At 34.9% G+C, this 25,161-nt stretch overlaps 1 protein-coding gene across 6 annotated transcripts in view; it reads left to right on the top strand.

The window, feature by feature from the left end:
- UBE2D3 (ubiquitin conjugating enzyme E2 D3) overlaps nucleotides 1-24,646 on the top strand; it is a 74,541-nt gene extending 49,895 nt beyond the window's left edge. For all 6 annotated transcript variants that reach the window (XM_032400915.1, XM_032400913.1, XM_032400916.1 and 3 more), the window contains exons 3-8: nucleotides 9,125-9,188; nucleotides 9,276-9,307; nucleotides 15,964-16,041; nucleotides 17,212-17,317; nucleotides 19,431-19,524; nucleotides 21,550-24,646. In XM_032400915.1, coding sequence (XP_032256806.1) covers nucleotides 9,125-9,188; nucleotides 9,276-9,307; nucleotides 15,964-16,041; nucleotides 17,212-17,317; nucleotides 19,431-19,524; nucleotides 21,550-21,595 — 420 coding nt within the window. In that variant the 3' untranslated portion in view covers nucleotides 21,596-24,646. The remainder of the gene's footprint in view (nucleotides 1-9,124; nucleotides 9,189-9,275; nucleotides 9,308-15,963; nucleotides 16,042-17,211; nucleotides 17,318-19,430; nucleotides 19,525-21,549) is intronic.
- Nucleotides 24,647-25,161: the final 515 nt, after the last annotated feature.

Raw genomic sequence — 25,161 nt, 5'->3', positions numbered from 1 at the left:
CTTTTATCATCCTCATCTGCAGTATTCTAGTTTTCGTTGTTCCTACAAATGCAAAGTTGAATACTCTTAACTAGAACTAGGGGGAAAACTACTACTTGTATCTGTTGTTAGGTTATATGTTACTTAATTCAAGGATTCAGTACCCCTTGTTAGTCTAATACACAGTCAATTCTTGAAGATTTTCCAAATCCTTTTGACTATAATGATCCCTTTCTAGTAAAGAAGATACTAGGTTTCTACTACTGACATAAAAGTTTTCAGATTAAAGTCTCTAATCTTAGATTGGGTTTTGCATTCTATATTGTTTGTGGGTTTTGACATTAGTTGCATTTATATATCAGGATATTGAGCAGAGATCTTAAAAAATATATGGGATCTTAGCAGATTTATGGAATCATTTTCTCTGGGAACAGGCATAATTTTGAAATGTCCCCTAGGTGCTTCTGAGGCCTCCCTCTGGTTAAGACCCACAGACCTAGGGATACTCATTTAATCAATACTTAACTGAGGTTTTGCTCTGTTTGGCACAGTAGTCTAGTCCCAGGAGATAAAAAATAAGGAAGCCTTGTCATTACCCATGAGAATCTCTGCTTTGAGTGGAAGAAACAAGCACATAAACACATGAATAGGTGTTTGTCACCTTGCGCAACTTAGCTTTCGAGACTATAAATCAAGTATGAGAAACACTTATTGAAAAGAAATTAAAAGGGAATCTTTAGTCATATTATCAGATTTACCCATTATTATTAAAGGTAGTTTAAATATTTTACCTATACTATATTTTGTCATTTCAGAGTGGTTTTTCTAACTATACTTAATTCTCAGTGTCAAACTATTTTGAAATTAGCAAAGTTAAAGTATTTTCATTCTTTAACTGGAAAATTTGTGTTCTTGATTTGGTTTTGCTACAACAGCAATGATCTTATTTGAAAATTGAACAGTGTAATTAAGAACAGATGCGTTTAGTGAATAACTTACTAGCCAAGTTAACCTTGGTAGATAAGATTCTCAAAACTACCCTCTGCCTTGTTGTTTGGGGAAGAGAAAAATTCAATAAAGTGTTCTATACTTTCCCTTAAACATCTGATTTTTATCTCCAGTACTTTCAACATAATCTTGTATCATTCAGACTTTGAACTTTTCATAGCTGGATTTGTCATATTTTGGCCTTGTAGGTTTGTTGTGAATCACTACTTGGTTACTTATTCATTTTTAGGATGGAGTACTTGTTCACATTCATCCTAGCCTTGTTATCATTTCAAAGCTAATGTATAATTGGATGTTTTCCACCACTGGACTGTTGTTAATTTTGTTTTTTAAAATCTACGAAATGTCTTGTATGGTTTTATGTATCAAAGCTGAGAACCAAAATTTGGCTTTCTGGTTTTGCTGAATAGTGCCTATAGAAGAATAGCTTTGAATAATTTTAAGTGATTTAAGTGATGATCTAAAGAAAGAAAATTGTAGTAGTATTCATTCAACCCATTCTTTATATCTTGTCTAATTAGACGAGCAAGCACACTGTCTCACCTGTAATTACAACTAAATAGGAAATTAATATATTGTCAGTGATACAATGAGACATGGTTTACCTGTTAATCCTTAAGCTAAAAGAAACTTTCAGGATTTCTCAGAAATTATAAATTCCAAACTAAAATGATTTTAAAGTGACTATTCCTTCTCATTCTTAAGTCTACAGTTCTATAAGATTGTTCAGATCCCATAATATTTTTGCCAGGCTTCCTTCTGAAATAACTTATGGTAGGGATACATTTCTGAAATGTTTGCTGTTTCCTTCGTTATCATTTGTGTCTACACATGGTATATAGGAATTTCACAACATTAAATGTAATAAGAAAATTGTTTGCTTCATAGTAAACTTGATCTTCATAAGAACAATTAGAGCAGTTCTCATCTGCCTAATTAGGCAATTAATTGTACTGCATTTTGTCCTATCATTGGTCTGAATATGTACCTTTATATTTTGCTAGGTTGTAAAGGCTCCTTGAGGGTGATTCTTACCTCAAAATTTCTTGTAAAGGCACTCTTCTTGCCTCCCACCTCATGGCCTCATCTCATCCAGCCCCCAAGGTAGTACTTTCTGTTGCTCAGTATAGGTTTTAAGAGGCAAGGGCTGTCTTTATAGTGCTGATTCACATAGTTATACACATCTTGTCTTTAAGTCAAAAGTTTTTAAAGAAATGGACTCTTTAATAGAATACAAGAAATTACCTTTTAGTAATGACATGAACGTCTAAGTTTTCCCAAAAGTGATGATGGGAATTGTATCTATGCTACTACTATCATTATGACCTTTGTGTGATAACGTATAAGATGAATGGTGGAGTATGGGATAACAAGTGATTGTGAACATGGTGATAATTACTGTACTCAAGGATGGAACCCGTGAACTTGGCTTTACCATAGTAATCATCTTTGTTTTCATAAATGCTGACTTTGGTTATGTTAATCTAACATACAAGTGGTGGCTATCATTGGAAGAATGTTTAGCAGAATGTTTAAAGATTTTTTTTTTTTTTATTTGAGAGAGAAGGAGACAGAGCATGAGAGGGGGGAGGATCAGAGGGAGAAGCGGACTCCCTGCGCTGCGGGACTCGATCTCGGGACTCCAGGATCATGACCTGAGCCGAAGGCAGTCGCTTAACCAACTGAGCCGCCCAGGCGCCCCTAGCAGAATGTTTAAATGGTTATTCTTAGAGGCATTAAACCTTACTGGACACTGATCTGGCATGGCTGCTGTATAGCTTCATTATTCATAAATAGTTCTTACATCTCCAATTTATAAACTCTTTAAAGGCAGAGACCATTTTTTATACTTCCCTATCATTTCTGTATACCTCTGTGTTTAATACCTTGGCTTCCTGTTCTTCATAGGGTTAGTCATTTCACTTCTTTGAAATGAGTAAGATGTAGCGAGAGAAGCAAGCAGCAGATATTTAGCAGTCTGTTTAGACTTCTAAGCCAGTGTCTCAGCCTTTTCATGATTTTCAGCGGTCAAAGAGATCCTGTGCGCTATAATGACCAAAGATGATCAAAGATCTTTCTCAAGATAAACTGTAGACTTTCTCTTATGAGTCCCAGAAAAGGAATGGTCAAACTCCTTACTGTGTAATTATGTACCTCCAGATGAGAACACTCAGTGGCTTAAGCTGTACTTTTGGTACCTTTTAGAGAGATTTGCTTGACTCCTTATCCTATGAGTCTGTTTAGGCTTTTAAATGGAAAGGAAGCATATTTCTAAGGGAGAAGAGGCCTGGATTCTCATGCTAGCCAGGTGTGCGGGAAGGTTTCAGGAGAAGGTTTCAGAGGAAGATGATCCAAAAAGGAAATTCCCTCCAGGAGAACACACCATGGCAAAGAGATGTCTAACTTTGGTGAGGTTTTATTTTTTTATGTCCTTGTATGCCCTTGGTCCATTTTAGTGTCCCTTCACCGTGAGTGGAGCCATTAGCAACTAGTGTGTACCAGTCTCCCTGCCAACCTCTTTGCTATTTTAGTGGTCTTAATAGTTGGCCAAGAGCCCACCTTAATAATGCTGGCCTTGGGGAAAGAGATGGTCAACAGTATGAAGATTTACAGGTGCTAAATGTGAGCTGTTCTCTCTGGTCCTTGCCACTGTTCCTCTCTACTAGGAAGCAAAGAGCTAACGGTTTCAGTTCTTCATATAATTTTACAAATTGTTTTTGTCCCTAAAGCCTATGAAAGTTTAGGGTTTAAAGTCATTTCGTAAGGTTAAAACCAAAGGCAAAATTACTTTTGAAAATTCTTTGAGTAGGTGCTTCATTGAAAATTGATCTTAAGTCCAGTAAGTACACCTTGAGTAGAATAGAGTTGGGTTGGTACAGTTTAAATTTTTATCTTCAGTTTGCCAAATGCCATATCAAATTTTTTAAAATACATCTTTGATGTAAGGACACCCTTTTGAAAAAGCAGCCATTTGAAATCTATCCCTAGACCTCTAATTTTCAAGTGTCTAGTAGATAAACTAAAGCTTAGTATGTCCTACACTTGAATGCAATCTTTCCCCTAGTGTAAGGGGTTCTGATGTAGAGTAGAAATAAGGCCTGTTTCCATAAGATTGTTGTAAGGGTAAAATGCTTGTTATTTAAGATCTTTTATCATCCTCAGTGACTTAGTTCTCTGTTCTTCTCTCACCTGAATTACTGCTCTAGCTTCCTAATGTAGTTAACCTATTTTTCTGTTCTTTGTATTAGGGATTCCTACAATAGGGGGATGAGTCTGTGATACCCCACAAATTAAAATTTTGTGCGGGCTTATGTGTATTTGGGGGGATAGAAGGTCAGTAGTCACTCAGTCTTAGAAGTCCTTGTTATAAAAAGTTAAGAGCCAACGTTCTGAACAATATATAGAGAGAGATACATAGGTATAGGTCTATGTAAAGGTTCATAGTTTTTTCTCTTAAAATTTGAAGACCTGCAAAACAATGCTATATGTGAAAAAGATAATATCTAGTAGTGTATAAAAATGTGGAGAAGCCAAATTTGGGATAATCTGTTACCTTCTGTGGGGGAAAGGGAATGGAATTTGAGGAGTATGTGAGGGATCTTCAGTTATATCTGCAACATTTTTTTTTTTAATATGAAGGTAGTGTAGTAAAAATCTTAAGCTTTACTTAACAGGCTGGGTACACAGATTCATGGGTACTTTTAGGCTATGACCTAGTAAGTTAAAAAATTAAAAGCATTCCTTCTAGTGTACTGTTGACCAAGTACATTTTTAAAAAATAACCAAATTGGATTTGTTTTATTCCTGCTTAAAAACTATCCATGGTTCGGGGCCCCTGGGTGGCTTAGTTGAGCATCTGACTCTTGGTTTCAGCTCAGGTCATGATCTCATGGGTTGTGAGATTGAGCCCCATGTACGGTGCCCTCTGTGCACCCCTCCCTCCACCCATGCTCCCTCACTCACTCGCTGTCTCAAACAAGTAAGTAAATCTTAAAAAAACAAAAACAAAAAAACTATCCACGGTTCCCATTGCCTTTAGGATAGTCTTTGACATATTCAAAGCTCATGAAAGATCCAGCCATGGTTAACCTTTGTGGCCACATGCGCTGCTTCCTTACCGGTACCCTGTTGTGTTTCTGGTATGCCAGACTATAAGCAAATTTTTACAGCCTGTGTTCTTTCACACCCTCAACTTTGAGTTTCTCTATTTGGAATGCTTATCCTTCTCCATCAAGACCTAGCTCAGTTGTCACTGTTTTTAAACCTAGGCAAGGTTAGTGGTTACCTTTTTAGGATTCACGAAGCATTTGGATGCCTTTATTTTAAGCACTTAAGTTGTTGAAATGTAGTTTTTTGTTTTTGCATGTGCCTACTTTATATTAGCTCGGTCTGTTGGGAAAGGCATTCATGTTTTATCTTGGTATTATTCAAGCCTAACCTGCTGGACACCAAAAATGCAGTCTTCCTGTAAGTGAATAAATGTTTTGATAGTGAAACTTTAATAGCAGATATTGCACTTTTCATTTTAGAAATGGATTTAAATTAATCCCTGGTTTCTGTGATTAGATTAAAAGTTTCTTTTTTTTTTTTTTTCTTTTTAAAGATTTTATTTATTTGACAGAGAGACAGCCAGAGAGGGAACACAAGCAGGGGGAGCGGGAGAGGGAGAAGCAGGCTTCCTGCAGAGCAGGGAGCCCGATGCAGGGCTTGATCCCTGGACCCTGGGATCGTGACCCGAGCCAAAGGCAGATGCGTAATGACTGAGCCACCCAGGCACCCCAGATTAAAAGTTTCTAGACAGGACACATGACTGCTCCCTCTAGCTTAATTTTAAGACTGCTTCATTTAGATTTCTTTCGTACATGTTTTTCAAAAAACAAGACTTGAGCATTACATTGTGCTTTAGTGGGATAGTCTATATGGGTCCCAGTAGCTCTCTACTTAGAATGGGTCTCCTCATTCTTGGGGTTTTCCCTGGCCTTGGATTTATTAGAAGGAAACTGGAGTGGTTAACGATCAAAGGAAATAGGTGTAGGAACCCAGAGCAAGCTACAACCTCAGGGACTAAAATGGCATGTGTATATGCCAAGTCAGCTCTTACTATCTCTGCTGCTCAATGTGGTCTCTTTTTCTTTGGATTCACCATGTAATTTCGGGGCACATGCCTTGCAACAGCTCTAGGTCACATCCTTACAGCTCCTGATTTAGAGAAGGAAGAAGTGTTCCAGCTTTAATTTGAAAAACCAGGCAGAGATGGATGGACTTCATTAGGTCAGGTCCTGGCTTAGGTTACTTTCCAACCCTTTGAGCTAATCAGAGGCTGAAGGAACAAAATTCTGTGATTAGCCTTGTCTGAGTAATGGGTGATTGTCAGCCACCATTAACCAAACACCATTAACTACAATCACATGTTTGGAGTAAAGGAAAAGCATTTTCATGAAAGCAGGTTAAGATATTTATTGAGTAGACAAAATGTCATATATATAGAAGAGCGTCTTAAGATGACTTGTTACTCTGCTTTCTAAGATTTTTTCCTTGCTAAGATGCTATTGTGTAATCTCATTTGCTTATGCTATGGTCATAATAATGTCATGAGAATTACTTGTTTTCTTAGAGGTGAGTACTGGTACATGATTTGAAAGACCTGTTTTGATACTTAAAATAACTTTTGTCATTTTTTTCAGTGTTGCATTTAACGTAGATTTTAGTACGTAAGGTAATTGGCCTAATTTTAGATCTTTGGTGATTACTTCAGAGGTGTCTTGGTCATGGAAAACTTGAAAAATAAGGCACTTAGAAATTATTTGAGAATAAGATCCTGAAATTATGGGAGGGAAAAGCTGAAATTAGATCTTCACTCTAGAGTAATAATGCTGGCATATAAAGGCTTAATGATTTATAAATATTGTGCCTAAAAACTTGTTTCTTCTATAAGAAACATTTTCTTACATTTTTCATAATTAAAATTAATTTTCAAATGGATGTTGATATGTTCTAGATCAGCTTTATAGATTCTTGCAATTGTATTTATAATGAAGTTGTTTCAGGGTCACTTGGGTATTTTGTTAGATCAGCCTATCATTAGATTGGTTTTTATTTAAAAATAACTGCTAGATTTTTTTTTCAGGCATTTAAACAAATAAGTAAATAATTTGGGATAGATCACTGTAAGAAACTAGGAGGTAAATCTTTGTGGAAAGAGGGAGAGGGTGGTTTGGAACAGGTAAGTTGTGTTGGGGGGGGGTTGGTTTTTTTTTTCTTTTGAACCCTTATGTTCCTGAAGGAGAGCGGGAATTCGACTGCATAAGTTAACTTTTTGTATTTTTTTTTGGTGGGCCAGTTCAACAGAAGAACTTGTTATATAAGCCTTGGAACATGGGAGAATTTTGTTCATATCAGTTAGACTAGACTACTTGATTCTTACCTACAGTAAAATATTTATGCCTTGAGATGATAAAGTAGATTCCCATTATAACAAAAGTGGCTGATTGAAAACTTACCTGGCCTATGAAAAAGTAATTTGCTTGATAATGGATAGTCAATTCAGGTTGCAAGTACATTTCTATTTTTATTCAAAAAAGTATAGTTTTCAAAACTTGGTTCAGAATCATTTGATATTTTGTGAGGGTGTTTGTTTTTATTTTTATTTTTATTTTTTTTTAAGATTTTATTTATTTGAGAGAGAGAATGAGATAGATCATGAGGGTCAGAGGGAGAAGCAGACTCCCTGCTGAGCAGGGAGCCCTATGCGGGACTCGATCCCGGGACTCCAGGATCATGACCTGAGCCGAAGGCAGTTGCTTAACCAACTGAGCCACCCAGGCGCCCCTGTTTTTATTTTTAAGCTAAAAACCACACGTGGCTTCTTTTAACCATTTGTTTAACTTCCATTCAAGAGTTTCTGTAATTCTACTGATCGGGATCAAAAGTGGTTGGAATGAATTTTCTCCCATTTTAAAATATGCTGAACATATGAAGGTGTATTTACTAAGGCAAGCAGAAATGATCTGATCTTCCATTATCCTGAGATTGTGAATCCTGGGATCTCTGGCTGTTCTGATAATATTAAAAGCAGATCTGGTATGAGTTTTCAGAAGCAAATTAGCAGAGTGTATCAGAGCACCCTCCCCCCCCAACCCCAGTTTTAATTGAAATATAATAGACCTGTAATGTAACGTTTTTAGTTTTAGATATACTACATAATGTTCTGATATTTTGTGAAATGATTACCACAAGGACAACTCTTCTGCATTGGTTTTTGTTGTTGTTGTTGTTGTTGTTGTTTTAATGGAGTGAATTTGGATTAATCACTCCTGAACAATTGGCTATTTCCTAAAGTGCATTTTGACCATATGATAGAGGCAAATGTTTGCTCTAGTTATCTCCCTACAGTATTGTATATTCCCTGTCTTTCTTAGAAGCCCGCTATTACCTCATGGGTTTATAAATCCCTATAGAGATTTATATATAGGTGTATATAGTTAAAGTTATATTCTCTTAAATTAAAAAACTAAAGAAACCACTGTATTTTCTTATTACATTATCCATATTTGTTACATACAAGTCATGGAAGAGCCAAGTACATATTTGTAAATATAAGGTCAGATGGAATTTTGGAAACTGCATGTTTTACAACAAGCAAACTTCAGGTTCTTCCAGAGTTGTAATTTTACTGAACATTGTATAAAAGACATTGTTGAGTTGCAGGAATAAGATCAAACCAAAAAGGATACCTACCTAGCCCCATGAGAGAGTTTTCAATTGGAAAATGAGGTCTGCGGTTAGTATGGTTCAGAAATAACAGGATTTAAGATAATAGAAACGGCGAGGGCCTCTGAGATGTCCAGAAGTTCAGCAAACAACATGAATATTGAGAACTGCTTTGTCTAAGTTCTTAAGCCATGAAAGTATCTGATAAGAACTTTTTTTAATAAGGACACCTTTTGTGGGTGTAACAATTTTCATATCTATGCCTACTGTCCCAAGAGCTGGACTATGGCTACTTACGCTTTTTCTCCTAGAATTTATTAATGTGAACTGTGATTGTATATTCCTTAAAGAATGGGGTGAAAATTCTTTGCTTGCTTACGTTTTTTTATTATGGTTACATGACCCATCATTTTCTGTTTTGGTATAGGAACTTAGTGATTTGGCCCGTGACCCTCCAGCACAATGTTCTGCAGGTCCAGTTGGGGATGATAGTAAGTAACTCTAAAGTTGATTTTAATGGCTAATTTCAAAAAAGCTAGTACATTTTTAGATAACAGTTTTGTTTTGTTTTTCCCTAGTGTTTCATTGGCAAGCCACAATTATGGGACCTGTAAGTATTAAGAATTAAAACATTCTGCTTTTAATTAAAAATTCAGCATTGACCTACTTGTATTTAACTTATATTTATTTTATTACATTGTAGTACTGTTTTGGAATTGCCATAGTTGTACTGTTTTTGAAAGACATAACAATTTAATGAATTAGTCATTGTTACATGTGCTATGTGTCTGTCCCTGTATTCAGGTTCTGGAATATAGCATCTCTGACCTATCAAATATTTTTTCACTTTATTCTAGTTTTTCTTTCATAGTAATGTAAAGCATTGTCACAGAGCTTCCCTTTACTTATAGAGCCAGTTAATTTATTGACTCTATCATGGTGTTACTCAAAGATCTTATTCCTTTTGCTGCTGAAAATCTAAGTTTTTGTTGATGTATTTTGATATTTGATTCTTTATAGAACCTTAGTTTTTTACAAAATTTGAATATTTTTAGGTAGAAAGTGATATTTTGAATACAGCAAAATTCCTTTCTATCCTGGGTAGATAAGAAACTGTATATGCTGGATAATTGAATATTCAGAATTATGGATACCATCTAAGAATTTCACAGAATTAGAGCGCAGTAAAACAACCTGGGGTAAGACTGTATCTTGCACAATACTTAATATTTTTTTTTACTTGGAAGGCACTTGAGGATTTCTATTTTTAAGTTATATGTATGTCTTAATCTGCACCCCCCCCCCCGGTGGTTTAATCTCAACATAATGTCAATAATGTACTTGGTGAGATAATGGTCAATAGATAGATGTCTGTCATTCTAAAAGAAGAAATGCTCTTGGAAAAGTTAGTAAGGTTTTATTCTGTAGTTCTGATTTTGATAGCAGTAATTTTTTTTTTCTATCTCAATCAATGTGATCCCCCACTGTGTGCCAGCCATTAAGGATAGACATGGTCCCTCTCATTCTTTAGGGAACTTAAAATCTGGGAGAGACAGGCAATTACAATAAGTGTGATAAGTTGGGAAGTAAGTGATACATAAATGAAGTGCTTAGTGGGAGAAATTTTCTGGGAAATCATAGCAGGGATGATTAAGTTAGAGTAATTCTGAAATGTTAGGACCTAAAGGTAAGGAGATTGTGAATCAACCTAAGTTAAACTTGGTGGTGGTCATGGTGGTGGTGGTAGTGGGGGATATTTAGCTTCCTAATTTGAAATATATCTGTATTATCCTAATTTAAGAAACCTCAAAGTCAGAATTGTTCACTCCCAGTTACCTCAAGGACTGTTTTTACTGTTGTAAATTTTATTTTGCTTTAAAATATTTGGTAACAAAATTGTGATTTATTTATTTTAAATACATAGTTAACTTAGTGTGATTTTTACCCAGTTTGGTCCACAGAACACTTTGAAAGTTGGCAATCTTCGCAAAAAAAGCCAGACTAGACCTTCATTCCACAGCAGTAATGGCTTGGGATGGAGTAGCACCTACCTCCCTTTTTTATATGGAGTTTGTGTCTCACACTATTCCTATCCACTTCATTGTGCCTACCTAGATTCTGTAGGCACTTGCATTTGTAATTCCTAGAATTTTCTCATTATAGATCACCAATTTCCAAAGCAGAGTACTCCGTAAAATACCTTAACATTTCTAGCAAATAAAAGCTCGTCTTTGATCCAGATGGTGCTTTAAGATGACCTCATTATAAAAATTAGTTGTCAGTATTAATAAAGCACTAAAGAGTTGGTAATCAAGACTTCTATGGTGTGCATAATAAACCAGCTCTTTGCAACCAGTGTGATATTTTTCTGCTGGACTTAGAGACTTCACTGTTTATTGAACTGTCTTTCCAAAAGGTAAGGAATATACTTAGAGTAAATGAAAGTGAAGTGTGAGTAGTTTATACTAGTAATTTTCCAGAGAATAAAAGAAGATTGCTTATCCTGACCTTTTTGTAGCTGTTCACCTGATTTGCTTTTATTTTCAGAAAACATTTTTCACTTGTTTATACCTATTTCAGATTGTGGCTGTTCCCTGTAAATTTTTTTCAGCAACCTTTTAATGTGTATTAATGATAGCTCTGCTTTTAAAAACAAATACTTGATTATCAGAACTATTTAAATATTCCCTGATTAACAAAAGCAAAAACTATAAATAAGCACTTGTTTAGATGCCAGTTTGCAAATAGTTAATAGTTACCCTTACTTGTAGAGTCATCAATGAAATAACTCATTCTTATTTTGGCTTTTGATTGCATTTTTGTGATAAAACATCACAGTTTGATTAGATAAATAATTGCTTTATTTTGTTAGTATGTGACATGCAGATTGAATGAGCTAAAACATAGGGCCATTGGTGGCATAACAATCCATATATTTGCAGATTTGCTGAAAGGATAAATGGTGACAAAAGTACTTTTGCTTTGGAGTACTTCTTAGGTCAGTAAAAGTGATTGGCAGTGCCACATAACTAAAGGTTCCTAACAAAGGAATGGAGCATCTAATTTAAGTTTTAATACAGTTAATTATTGAATTTTAGCGTTCTATAGTCTGGAAATGTTCTCAATCATTAAATTTATGAGGAAAATGCTTCTTTCTAGTAACTATTTAAATTGGCTGATTCTTTCTGAAGGTAGGATACTTTGGAAGCACAAATACTAATAAAAACTAAACCTTTGAAAGAATTGACAGAGCATTGCTGGCTATGTGGTTTTTTAAACTTTGGTTGTTTTTATGTTTTTTGTTTGTTTTCGTATTAAGGGTAGTTCCCATTAACAATTGATGCAGTTAGGAGAAATTAACTCATCTGATATTTATACACTTGATTTTTCTTTAATTGGAAATGGAGCTGATAGAAAGATGTTTTGAAGTTATTTGGAGAACCACACTGACTTCCACCTAATCTTTGATACAGTAATGGAAGAAAGTACCGTTTTTGGGTAATATAACGTAATCTTTGGCAGCCTGAGCAGAATCAGCTGCAAAAACCGTCTGGTCAAATAATTCGCTCATAGGTATTGTCTTATTGGTCCATAAGGGTTATTTTTCAACTTATTTTAAGTGTATTCAGTTCTTGCAAAGGCTAATGATGCATGACAGCTCTTCTGTTCAGTACCTTTTTAAGGAACTTTGTAGTCTAGAGGAAGAGGAAAATAAAAATAAGTTACGTAAGTATGTTGGGTAGTAATAACTGTGTTGTATAGAAAGGTATAAAAGAAGGGCAACAAGCATATTGAACTAAATAAAGGGAAGGCTGTATTATCTTTTTAAAGACATTTAAGCTTGATATGGATCCTACAGTGTAGGTATGGTTCTAGAGATGAAGAAGATAAGGATACAGATAAGAATATTTCAAGTGGAAGAAATAAATACTAGGAGAAAAAGGAGATGTGAAATATTTTAAGTGCAGTAAGGAGGGCATATTCAGGAGAAGAGGTGGAAGATGAGACCAGCTATATTGGTGGGAAGGAGATCATAAAGCACCTTGTGTGCTTAGGAGTTTGTACTTTATCTTGAAAGCTGTGCTAGATTTCAAGCAGGGATGTAACTTGTGTTTTAGGACAACAACAGCATTAGGGTAAGGGATAAATTAGAAGAAAAAAACAGTGAAGGCAGGAATACCAGAAGTAAGCCATTGCCATAACATAAACAAAACATAGTAAGATCTTGAATGGAGTAGTGACAGCATAAAGGGGAGAGGAAGCTAGTTGAAGAGATTTTTAAGGATCTTTAAGATTAGTAACTACTGTGATCGGTGATCTGTTCCTGGTTTGTGGTTTGAGTTTTGGACACATGAGACATCCAAGGATAAATATTTATAGGCATTTGAATATATATGTCCTGGAATTAATAACTATACTAGAGAAAAATTGAAGTATGGGTCAGGAGATAGAAGCAGAAGATGGATCTGGGGGAATACCAGCACTTAATGGTTGCCCTAGGGGAGGAGTACAGACACTGAGAAGGAGCAACTTTGGACTGCAAATTGGAGTTAAAACCAGGGAGCAGAAGGTGTCTAAAGAGATCCAGAATAAATTCTGAATTTCTAAGACTTAGGTCAGTTTACTGATGAAAGTATTCTTTGTTTTCGTTATTTTCTGTTTGCTTTCAGTTTATAATAAATTTGATACAGAGCTTCAGTTTTTTAGCTAGTATACTTTGGTGACCTCTGGATCTTGTGGTTTTACCAGTTTTTCCTCTTTGTGTTGATGGAACTGTAGTGTTAAATTGTAACACTGAAATATTTTCATCCCTAAGTTCTTTTTTTTTTTTTAATAAGTGAAAAGAAATTTGGCTTTGCCTAAATCTTAGCATTAGATTGCCTTTATTCAGAAGCAGTCAGATACAGTACTTGTGATTGTATGAAACTTGGAATAAAAACTTAGAACTTTGGTAATGTGGTTTTATAAAAACTTTTACTGTTTAGGAGAACCCTCAATGGTTCATTATACACTGTATAAACATTTTCCATATTAGTCTGTTTTGTAAAATTATGCCATTTGAAGCATCTGTTCCCAGTTAATGTAGCTGTTAACAAAGGTATGTTATTTAATTCAGATCATATTCTGTGCTTTGATTTTTTTCTATACTTTTTATATGCTGCTTTGCAGTCTTAGTTTTTTGAATTAAAATTTTGTAGACAATATGAAAAGAAAGGACTTTGGAGTAAGAAGGACACAAATTGTAGCTCTTTCATTATACTAGTTGTATGTTTCTTTGAACTTCATTCTTCATCAGTAAATTGACATTTTTCCTCAAGTTGCAGGTATGCCCTGTTCATTTTTCGTAATAATTGCAACATTTTATTGCATGTCTCTTCTTTACCAGAATGTTAGCCCATCAAGATAAGAAATTCTTCTCTATGTCCCTTATATATACCTGATCTATAGAACAGAGTTCGATTTTTTTTTTTTTTTTAAGATTTTATTTATCTGTTAAAGGGAGCACGAGCAGGGTGTGAGGGGCAGAGGGAGAAGCAGACTCTCTGGTGAGCAGGGAGCCCAATGTGGGGCTCGATCCTGGGATTCCAGGATCATGACCTGAGCCGAAGGCAGACACTTAACAGACTGAGCCACCTAGGCATCCCAAGAACGAAGTTAGATTAATTCAGCTATTGTTTAACTATTTCACAGAGGGCTGGGAATTAAATGAGCTGTATTAAAGTGTTAGATTTGGAAAAGTTTTTACTTTCCTGACATCCAGAATGGGCATAGTAAAAGGCTTATAATTAGCACTGTGCACATACTCTCTCTAATGGAGAGGAATGGATGTTGGTAATAACTGGGTTACTGTAAATTGTCGAAGACATCACCAGGTAGCTTCTTTGCATATCCAGAAGCAGTTAAGCAGTTTTCATGTTTTCAGCTTTTACCTTAAAGTTTTTAACGAGGTCACTGTCTTTTGTCCTCACTCTGATCCATTTTGACCAGTGTTCTTCATAAGACCTGGGTTTCAGTCTTGGTTCTTATACCACTTGTACACCTAAATTATTTTTTCAAGTCCCATTTTTATTTTTCTATAAAATGGGAATACAGTGATATCTTTTTCCTGCTATTGGTTAAATTAAATGTAAAATTCTACCAAGAATTGTTTCCCAAATGTTATTTATTAAGAGAGTTTTTCATACTCAGATTATAATAAGCAAAACAACAAAGGAGGAAGAGTGATGCTATAGCTTGAAAGTTTCTGTTTTCTGTTGAAGTGGAAGAGCAAATATTGCACATTGTTTTCCAAATCTAGTAATCCTGTGTATTGATTTGTTGTGGAGAATTCAGTATGCTTTTGAAAAAAAAATCTTCCATGCTTTTGAGGGCGCCTGGGTGACACAGTAGGTTGAGCATCCAACTCTTGGTTTCAGCTCAGGTAGTGATCTCAGGGTCCTGGGATCAAGCCCCAAGTCAGGCTCCATGCTTAGCAGAGTCTGCTTAAGACTCTCTGCCCCTCCGTCCTGGGCACGTGCACCTGCACACACACGCACACACTCTCTAATCTTAAAAAAAAAAAAAAAAACCTTCATGGTTTTAAATGAGAATTTTGAGGGGTGCCTGGCTGATTCAGTTGGAAGAACATGTGACTCTCAATCTCAGGGTCATGAGTTTGAGCCCAATGCTGGGTGTAGAGATTACTTAAATAAATAAACGTTTTAAAGAATGAAAATTTTGAGGAGCCAGTTGGGAATTAAACTTAATTTAAAACCTATTTTGTTTGTTTTGCTTCACCTGTTGAAGGTAGTTATGGGTTAACCTACAATAGCCAACATTTTGGTTTGCCAAAGTGACCAGAGTGGTGTGTTGAGGTACAAAGCCCATATATGTGTATATGGCTATCATTAGAGGAAATAAATATAAGACCTTATTTTCAAATTCAGGTTTGATATATAATACTGTATATAGACTTTATTGCTACGTATACTTTGTGAAAATCAGCATCTATTGGTTTCTGGTTAATTTTTCAGTTCTTTGGTGACTTACATAAAATGGGGTCTAAGTAAATAAGGGTTCATTGTTCTATAGTAAATTTTGATTGTGTAGTTTTTAGTAATATGAACTGAATTGTGGAATAATTTAGACTACTGCAGCATAAATAGGTAATCTTGGCTCATGTTAAAGAAATGCTTAGAAAATAGAAATGTTACATGGATTATTTAGGAGTAATATCAGAGTGAAAAAAAAAAAATATCAGAGTTAAGCAAATTTTTCTTTTCACAGAATGACAGCCCATACCAAGGCGGTGTATTCTTTTTGACAATTCATTTTCCTACAGACTACCCCTTCAAACCACCTAAGGCAAGTATTTGCCCCCAAAATCCATTAGTAAATAAGATCTGTGCATTATTTCAGAGGAGTAGAATATTCTTAGAAATCAACGTTCTACATAAATAAGGCTAAATTGGGGTGTGTGTATGTAGTGAATAAGAATAATTAAGGCTAAATATATATGTATTAAGTGACCAGTACAGAATGCTAACTTTTAACCTTTAGTTAAGAGAGCAGTTAGACCTGGATTTGAACTTTGTAAATGGAGATAAGAACTGACTTATCCTTAATGTTGCAAGACTCTGATACATTAAGTGGAAGCTTTTCCCACCGTTTATTACGCTCATACAGATTTGTATTATTAACCTTTGTAATAGTAGGCTTCAAGTATTAGTTTCCTGTGCATTTGCCCATATTGTTGCAGCCTATGCTGTCTATGTTTGTTGGGGTTTACATGGGCTGTCTTTCAGGGGTTTGCATTTGCATATATAATAATAACCCTATCAAAACTTAGGGTTGCTTAATGCACTGAGGTGCCTGGTGTACAGTTATTAAAAGCATAAGGTCTTGACTCTTCAGAGCAATTAACATAAAGCCAACCTGTATGAATAACAATAGAAAATAACAACATTGGCACTTCAGCCATCTTTGCAATCCTGTTATAGGTGCAGTATAATAGTTACTTTAGATGAAATACTTGGCGATCATTCAAATTTTATTTTATGTACAGTGGAAATGCAGACTAAAACACATACCTTTGTAACTTGATACCTTAAATGAGTTGTTCTATAAATTTGGTTTACATTCTGAAGTTCCTTTATTTTTTAATGAATGTTGATTACTGTTCACAATGCTCTTTGATACTGAAGAGCCAAAGTTAACCTTCAGAATATCCCATCATATCATTGATAGTAAAATTTTTGCCACAAAGTTACATTTTCCATTTTAATTAAAGAGAGGTAGCCCCTGAAAGATCTTGATCAGAATATACAAACTTCTTTCTGTAATTTTTATTCCTTTAATGTGTATAAATAGGTTTCATCCATTTGAGAGTGTGAGAATGTGTGTGTGTGTGAGAGAGAGAGAGACAGGGAGACACGCAGTATTGTAAGCCTTGCTTAGAAGTCTTCTATTTCAGATTAGGATGCTTATTTTTACTTGGGGAAAAATACCTAAAAGTTTTTTATTTATTTATTTTAGGTTGCATTTACAACAAGAATTTATCATCCAAATATTAACAGTAATGGCAGCATTTGTCTCGATATTCTAAGATCACAGTGGTCTCCTGCTTTAACTATTTCTAAAGGTAAAGTATTTTTAGAGTCTTGAGCTGCTCTGACTTTCTAATTAAAGGAGTTTGATTGGGGTGCCTGGGTGGCTCAGTCTGTTGGGTGTCTGCCTTGGGCTTGGGTTGTGGTCCCGGGGTCCTGTGATCGAGCCCCGCGTCGGTCTCCTTTGCTTGGCAGAGAGCCTGCTTCTCTCTCCCTCTGCTGCTCCCCCTGCTTGTGTGCTTGTGCTTGCGTTCTCTCTCTGTCAAATAAATGAATAAAATCTTTAAAAAAACGAGTTTGATTTTGGGGCCTACTTAATATGCCGATGTTTTGGTAAGAGGTGGGGAAGAAAAAAGTTACATTTTATGCTTTTAGTGGTATTGATTAAAGATTTTGTGGGAAAAAGTTAAAATTCAAATTAGGGTATAGGCATTATTTGCAAATACATAGTTTCTTAAATCGATTTCTGTAGTATTTTCAATCCTAGGCCCACTCATATCTCAACTCGCTTCTGCGTTTTATAAAATGGTAGATCTAAAGTTTAGTAGAGCTTTTAAATCTTGGTTTCCATTATAGGAAGATTCCAATTTTGCTTTCTTGTGTTTATTACAGTATTTTTTTAGATAAAAAGCCTTTTAAAACAATTTAGTTAGGTGTTGTGTTTAATAGGTTGTTCCTACCTAGTAATAGGCTAAAATTATTAGTCTTGGAAATGTCTCTAGATTAATTCTGGTCTCCACATGAATATCCCAGATAGAGATGGAGTGCCTCCATCTTTCTCCATTTTGAATGACTATGGTGGCTTTTGTCACCACCACCCCCCCCCCACACACACACACAAAATGACCTACCACAAAACTACATAATGGGAAGGAAGTTTGCCTTCCAGTAAATTTTGGTTTTTGGTGTTGATTTAGCATCCCTTAGGTACAAAAAATGAGGTTTTTTTAATATTGCTAATTAAGACAGTGTTTCAGATACATGTTGGTACAATGAATTTGAAATCACTCTTGGAGAGGAAAAAAATCAGTTTTGGTGAACGCTGCTATAATTTCAAGTGTGACATAATTGTTTTTCACCTTCTTGGGATACATTCCAGTTTCCTTGCAAATCAAGCTCTCTTAACACCATGTATTACAGATCTGCATGTATACAGATAGTATACAGACGCAGTATCAAGAACATCCTAATAGTAGGTTCCAAGTTTATCACTGTTGGGAATCAACACTATGTTTCTGTAAATGTGGGTTGAATTTTTATGTGTGTCCTCCTGCCTTTTGGGTTTAAAATTATATTTGCTGTAATATATATTAGATTAGTACTGTCTTTTATGGTAATGTTATCTTTGAAGATTTTCATAACCGCTCTAAGCTTTTATATGTTAAAATTTTATAACACTTTGCAGTGTCTGGCACATAACAGGCATACAAAATGAACTAGATATATGCTCTGTGATGCTTGGTATCTTCCAAGTTCATATATTGAACAGGTCAGGGTAAGAACTAGAGTTGAGAAGGCTCACTTAGTAATAGAGCTAGATCTCCACATTCATTTAACCAGTACTGTTAGTTTATAATTATATTCAAGGAGACAAAACACAGTGGAGCAGTTGGGAGTTTTTGTGAAACTCCCCTGAGGGTAGGGCAGAGAATGGATTTGTCTTTTTAAATATTTATTTAAGTAATTGCTACTGTCAACATGGGACTTGAACCCACAACCCCCAAGATCAAGAGTCACATGCTTTCCTGACTGAGCCAGCTGGCTCCCCAAGAATGGATTTTTCATCATGCCTTAACAGCTGAGAATAACATTGCACAGGTGTTCCCTGCATATTCTTTGCTAGATTTCCCCCCTCAAAGTACCAAGAAACTCCAGTTACTTAAATTCTAATGTCACTTTTTAAAAATGATTATTAATAAACTAATATAGCATCATTTGAATATCTCAGAACTCCTGAGTTGGGCAGTACAAAGCTCTATTTCTAGCATTCCTTATTTACCAGGAGTTTGTCTCCTATGAAGCAAAATCTCTCACTGACATTAAGGTACAAACTAAAAATCTTTTGAGGAATGACGTTTTTAAATACACTTTTATTTATCCAAATTCCCAATGCTGGGTAACAGACTTTTTTTTTGTTCTTATTTGCAGTTCTTTTATCCATTTGTTCACTGCTATGTGATCCAAACCCAGATGACCCCCTAGTGCCAGAGATTGCACGGATCTATAAAACAGACAGAGATAAGTAAGTATGTAGTAATTTAAGGAAATAATATAAAGAGTGATTTATCTTAATGAGCTAGGCTTATAGTCTGTTGTAAGTTTTGGCAATGCCAAGAAGATTTGATGATTTATTTCTGGTAAGATAATAGTTAAAATGTACAGAAAGGTGGTTTTTGAAATGGGATTTTTTTTTTTTTTTTTTTTAAGTTTATGTGACAGTGAGTAGCCCCTCTAAAACGTTCTATTTTTCTAACATGTTCAGTGCTTTGTCACTAAGTTTTTGGGAAGAAAGCAAAGTTTTCTTGACCCCAATTATGTTTTTGAAACACTGGTACTGTTACAAAAATTTGTCTAAATTTCTCAAATATTTGAATTATCTTTATGTACGACTTCACCATTATAACTTTGTTGTATGTTATAATTAATGCTAAGTATACTTGTTCAATTAGGTACAATAGGTTAGCAAGAGAGTGGACAGAGAAATACGCTATGTTGTAGGGTAAGAGGATCTGCACTCTATGGTGCGCTTATTCATGGTACTGCCAGCACTTGAGTGCTGCATGTTTTAAGGCACTTTATTAACTAACAAAAGGTAACATTTACAGTTTTTTGAAAACTGTACAGTTAACTGCTTGATCTCTGTTTAGCGTGAAAGTATACCCAGTAGTCATTATTGCTTGAGAGTATTTTTGCATGGCAAAACAGTTATATATAGCACTAGTAAGAAATTAAAGTTTAAGTAGTATCTTTTTCAAACTACTATGGTATTTACATTTTAAATTTGGCGTATTTTAACCTTTATACCAGTACTATATGGAATGTGGTGATTCAGTTCAAATTTGGCCAAGAAATAATAATGTAAGGGGAAAACACTTTTAATAAAGCTTCTAAGCATCTAAACTAAATGTTCATTACTGACAAGCATGCATTAATATCAACTATACTTTGTGGCTCCTTGTATGCTAAATGAAACCTTTGTTTTAAAGTGCTGGCTTTTTGAGAGGGTGTCCTTAAATGAGGTAACCATGAATGGTAGAAAGAACTTCTATATGCCAAAGTTTAGAAAAATGGTTGAACCATGTTTAGTTCTTGGTTTGAAATGAAGCTAGTTAATATTTTACAAAGTTTAAACTAGAAATACAAATCTAAAAGTTCTCTTGTGCCCTTTGATGTATATTCATTTCTTAGTTTAAATCACTATTTTGGTAAGTAGCCTATGGCGCATGGATGTAATACAGGGAGAAATTGATAGCATTTGTCAATATTAGAGATGTTCCTCAGTAATAAATAACGTTGCTCTTGTGTGAATTATCTGTTGATCTTTTAAACAGATGCCCCCAAGTTGTACTCCTAGTAGAGATTCCCATTTATTAGGTCTCAAGTGGGGCTTGTTAGCTCCAGTCACCACCCTTTCTAAAAGTAACACATAAGTGTTCTAATTAACATATACGTACCAGTCCCACCCACCTCCCTCTTGAAAATTGCTTTTTTCACCCTCCTCAGTGTCTAATCTTCTACCTGTGCTTAAATCTCAAAGGTATTTTCTGGTATTACCCTGGCTCTAGTAATTTCTCAAGGTCTAGGTTTCACATAAAATTGTTTGGTTCCAGCTTTGATGGAAATTTCTATAGATGTTCAGAATCTGTGTTGTACTCAGACATAAGTCCATGATGAACTGTAAAATACTTTTTAATGTTAAAATTTGTTGGAATGGATACTAATTTTAGAATTTCAAATAGAACATTTAACTAGGTGGTAGGGGAGAGAAAAGGTCTTTGATTTTTGTTAGCCTCCCCAATTTCAATGCCACCTTATTGTGTTTATTAAAATATTTTTAGTGTATTGGAAACACTGTATTGGAAGCATAAGGTTTCCATTCCCCACATTGCTTTGAGTACCAATGCTTTTTCTCTCCGTTGGCTTAATTCTAATCATAACCATGAGAGATGACTCCATGATGAGTCTGGAGGTAAAATAGCAATCTTTTCCTTTAAAAGTATTAAGAATTCATTTTTAACTTTTTAAGTAACATCTTCTTTATTTACAGGTACAACAGAATATCTCGGGAATGGACTCAGAAGTATGCCATGTGATGCTACCTTAAAGTCAGAATAACCTGCATTATAGCTGGAATAAACTTTAAATTACTGTTCCTTTTTTGATTTTCTTATCCGGCTGCTCCCCTATCAGACCTCATCTTTTTTAATTTTATTTTTTGTTTACCTCCCTCCATTCATTCACATGCTCATCTGAGAAGACTTAAGTTCTTCCAGCTTTGGACAATAACTGCTTTTAGAAACTGTAAAGTAGTTACAAGAGAACAGTTGCCCAAGATTCAGAATTTTTTTAAAAATGGAGCATGTGTATTATGTGGCCAATGTCTTCACTCTAACTTGGTTATGAGACTAAAACCATTCCTCACTGCTCTAACATGCTGAAGAAATCATCTGAGGGGGAGGGAGATGGATGCTCAGTTGTCACATCAAAGGAAGCAGCATTATTCTAGCATCCAGTCTTTTTTTAAGCCTTCCACTGTTAGAGATTTGAGGTTACATGATATACTTTATGCTCATAACTGATGTGGCTGGAGAATTGGTATTGAATTTATAGCATCAGCAGAACAGAAAATGTGATGTATTTTATGCATGTCAATAAAGGAATGACCTGTTCTTGTTCTACAGAGAATGGAAATTGGAAGTCAAACACCCTTTGTATTCCAAAATAGGGTCTCAAACATTTTGTAATTCTCATTTAAATTGTTAGGAGGCTTGGAGCTATTAGTTAATCTATCTTCCAATACACTGTTTAATATAGCACTGAATAAATGATGCAAGTTGTCAATGGATGAGTGATCAACTAATAGCTCTGCTAGTAATTGATTTATTTTTCTTCAATAAAGTTGCATAAACCAATGAGTTAGCTGCCTGAATTAATCAGTATGGGAAACAATCTTTTGTAAATGCAAAGCTGTTTTTGTATATACTGTTGGGATTTGCTTCATTGTTTGACATCAAATGATGATGTAAAGTTCAAAAGAGTGAATATTTTGCCATGTTCAGTTAAAAGTGCACAGTCTGTTACAGGTTGACACATTGATTGACCTGATTTATGCAGAATTAATAAGCTATTCAGATAGTGTAGCTTTAGTATGCTGCACGTGATACTGGCAGCCCTGGAGTTCATAGATGGACTTGGGACCCAGCAGTTTTGAAACATGTATATGGAGTTGAAGAAATTTATTTTCCAGGTGCAACCCCCATCTAACTAAATTTTTTTCTTCACCTTGTACACTTGACAGCTGAAAAAACCATAACATGGGAGTAATAATGGGTCAAAATTTACAAAATAAAGTACTGTTTTGGTGTGGGAGTTGTCATGAGGCTGTGTTGAAGTGACTTAACTATGTGGGATATTGAATATCCATTGAAATGGATTTGTTCAGCCATTTACATTAATGAGCATTTAAATGCAACAAATATCATTTCAGGTGACTTAACATGAATGAATAAAAGTCAATGCTATTGGATTATTTTTTGTTTGACAAGTGCTATCTGTGCCACTAATTTAACTTCTGTAGTAACAAGGGCATTATCATTCTTCACCCTTCCTAATCCTGACCCTATAGTTTCACTTTTTTCCTATTTTGATTTGTCCATTGCTTTCTTAAAATCTTGTATTTGATTTCTAGCACATCTGTGACTTTTCTCCACTTCCACATTTTTGCACTGCTTACATTTATGTGCAATCTTACTCCTTGTCTGCACACAGATGTGGAAAGCTAGATATAAAATAAATGTTAAAGCTTGATTTTTTTTTATAAACATTTTAATACGTAGTTTGGACATGGTTTATTGACTTAAGGTTTTTCTCTAAACTGCAAGTGAAATGCATGCCTTCCGAAGATGTTCTGACTTTGTTAATTCTGTAATTTAAGCATTTCATTGAGAAATATCAACCCAGCTATACAATTTTCCAACGAGTGAATTTTTTTCATTTCATCTTTTACTTAAAAAATTACTCCTTAAAGGTAGATGTCATACTGTTAAAGCTATTTTGGATTCAAATTACAAATGAAAAATTAGTAGCCTACTGCTCCATAAGGTAAGAAATACTGTTCTTTTGCTCTGTTTTCAAAATAATTACTTCTGATTCTATACTCTCAAAGTAATAGCTTTAGTAGGCATATCACTGAAAGCCAGCTGTGAATAAACAGTTTGTCAGAGCTTCTGAACTCCTAAATAACTTTCAAGCTGATTTTTTCTTTTAGCCGTAGACAACCTTACGTATTCATAGAGATGACTTAAACCATTGATTGTCATAATAATTACTAGATGTGTCCAGTTCTCTGTATCTTTGATGCTTTCTACAACATTTCTTACGTCACTTCTAAGGGAATAAGCCATAATGGCTTCTCCAGGTTTAAGAGAACAGTAAAGTACCTGGAAAACCAACATTTTTGAATGTATGGACACCGGACTTGAGATCATCTCCAATGAAACCTTCAAAAGAATCCAAGAATTTGCCCTTTTTCCCCATATACATTACTAGTGCCGTGTGTAGGACTGGATGCATATTAGAAGATTAAAAATTGATTTTGGTTCTTACATATTTCCTAGATCTTTTCATGCATAAAGTCAAATTTTTAATACTGAGTTTCTCAATCTATGAGAAGTATAGTCCATCTGACCTGTTAATGGTAAATTATATTTTAAGTGACTCCTTTTTCCTGGGCAAGTTTGCAATGTGATACCAGATTTTTTAAAAAGCTTGTTAGTTTGCTTTCTTGTGTGGGTGTACTCACAATTTTTTAAAAGTATGAACCACAGTTAACTAGTGGTCTCAGGGGTAGTGAAACACTCACTTTTTTTTTTTTAATGGCTTAGTTAAAATATGCTTCAGTTACTGATCATGCTGTGTTAGTGATTTTGGAGGTAACTCAAATTAGCCGTGTTTTGTGTTGGCATAACAAAACTGTTAAATGATTGTTGATTACACTTTTAAGTGAATTTGTCTTCTATTTTATGAGGAAACCAGTACAAGTCACTGAATATTGTCTTAATAGTGACATCTGCTTAACACTTGTAATAGCTAAGGTTAATTGAGCTTAAAGGAATTGTTACCATTAAAGTCTGTGTTTAAAGACACTTTGGTCTCAGTAATTCCAGCTAACATGAAATCCACACTTTAATACTGTGTGTGAGTTCTATTTTGAACCTCTTAAAATAGCAGTTATAAAACTGGTCTGTAAAGAATTAAGACTAGTTCTCAAAGTGTGGTTCCAAGACTCTAGTAATCAGTATCATTTGGGAAGTTCTTTAAAATGGAAATTATCAGACCACACTCCAGGTTTACTGATTGAGAAAATTTGAGAAACCCAGTGCTCTGTTCTAAAAAGCCGTCCAGGTGATTCTGAAATCTAGCTCTAACCCCACAGCAGCAGTCTTTGCCCTATAGCTAGTTATTGGACACCTCTTGCTGTTTCATAGGGATAAGAGAACTTCTGTTGGATGCCCAAATACTACATTTCCACTTTATATCTGACAAATTTATAGCACTTTGAAGTATAATGTAGGTGGTTTTACACATTTACTTAACATCCTACAATTAATTTGTCTAACCCAGTGACCTTCAGATTTATAACATTTAGCTTTATTTGTGT

This window comes from Phoca vitulina, unplaced genomic scaffold (assembly GCF_004348235.1).
Source record: "Phoca vitulina isolate PV1807 unplaced genomic scaffold, GSC_HSeal_1.0 scaffold3, whole genome shotgun sequence".
Taxonomy (NCBI): Eukaryota; Metazoa; Chordata; class Mammalia; order Carnivora; family Phocidae; genus Phoca; species Phoca vitulina.
The sequence above is the reverse complement of the archived record's forward strand: the minus strand, read 5'-3'. Positions and strand labels throughout refer to the sequence as shown.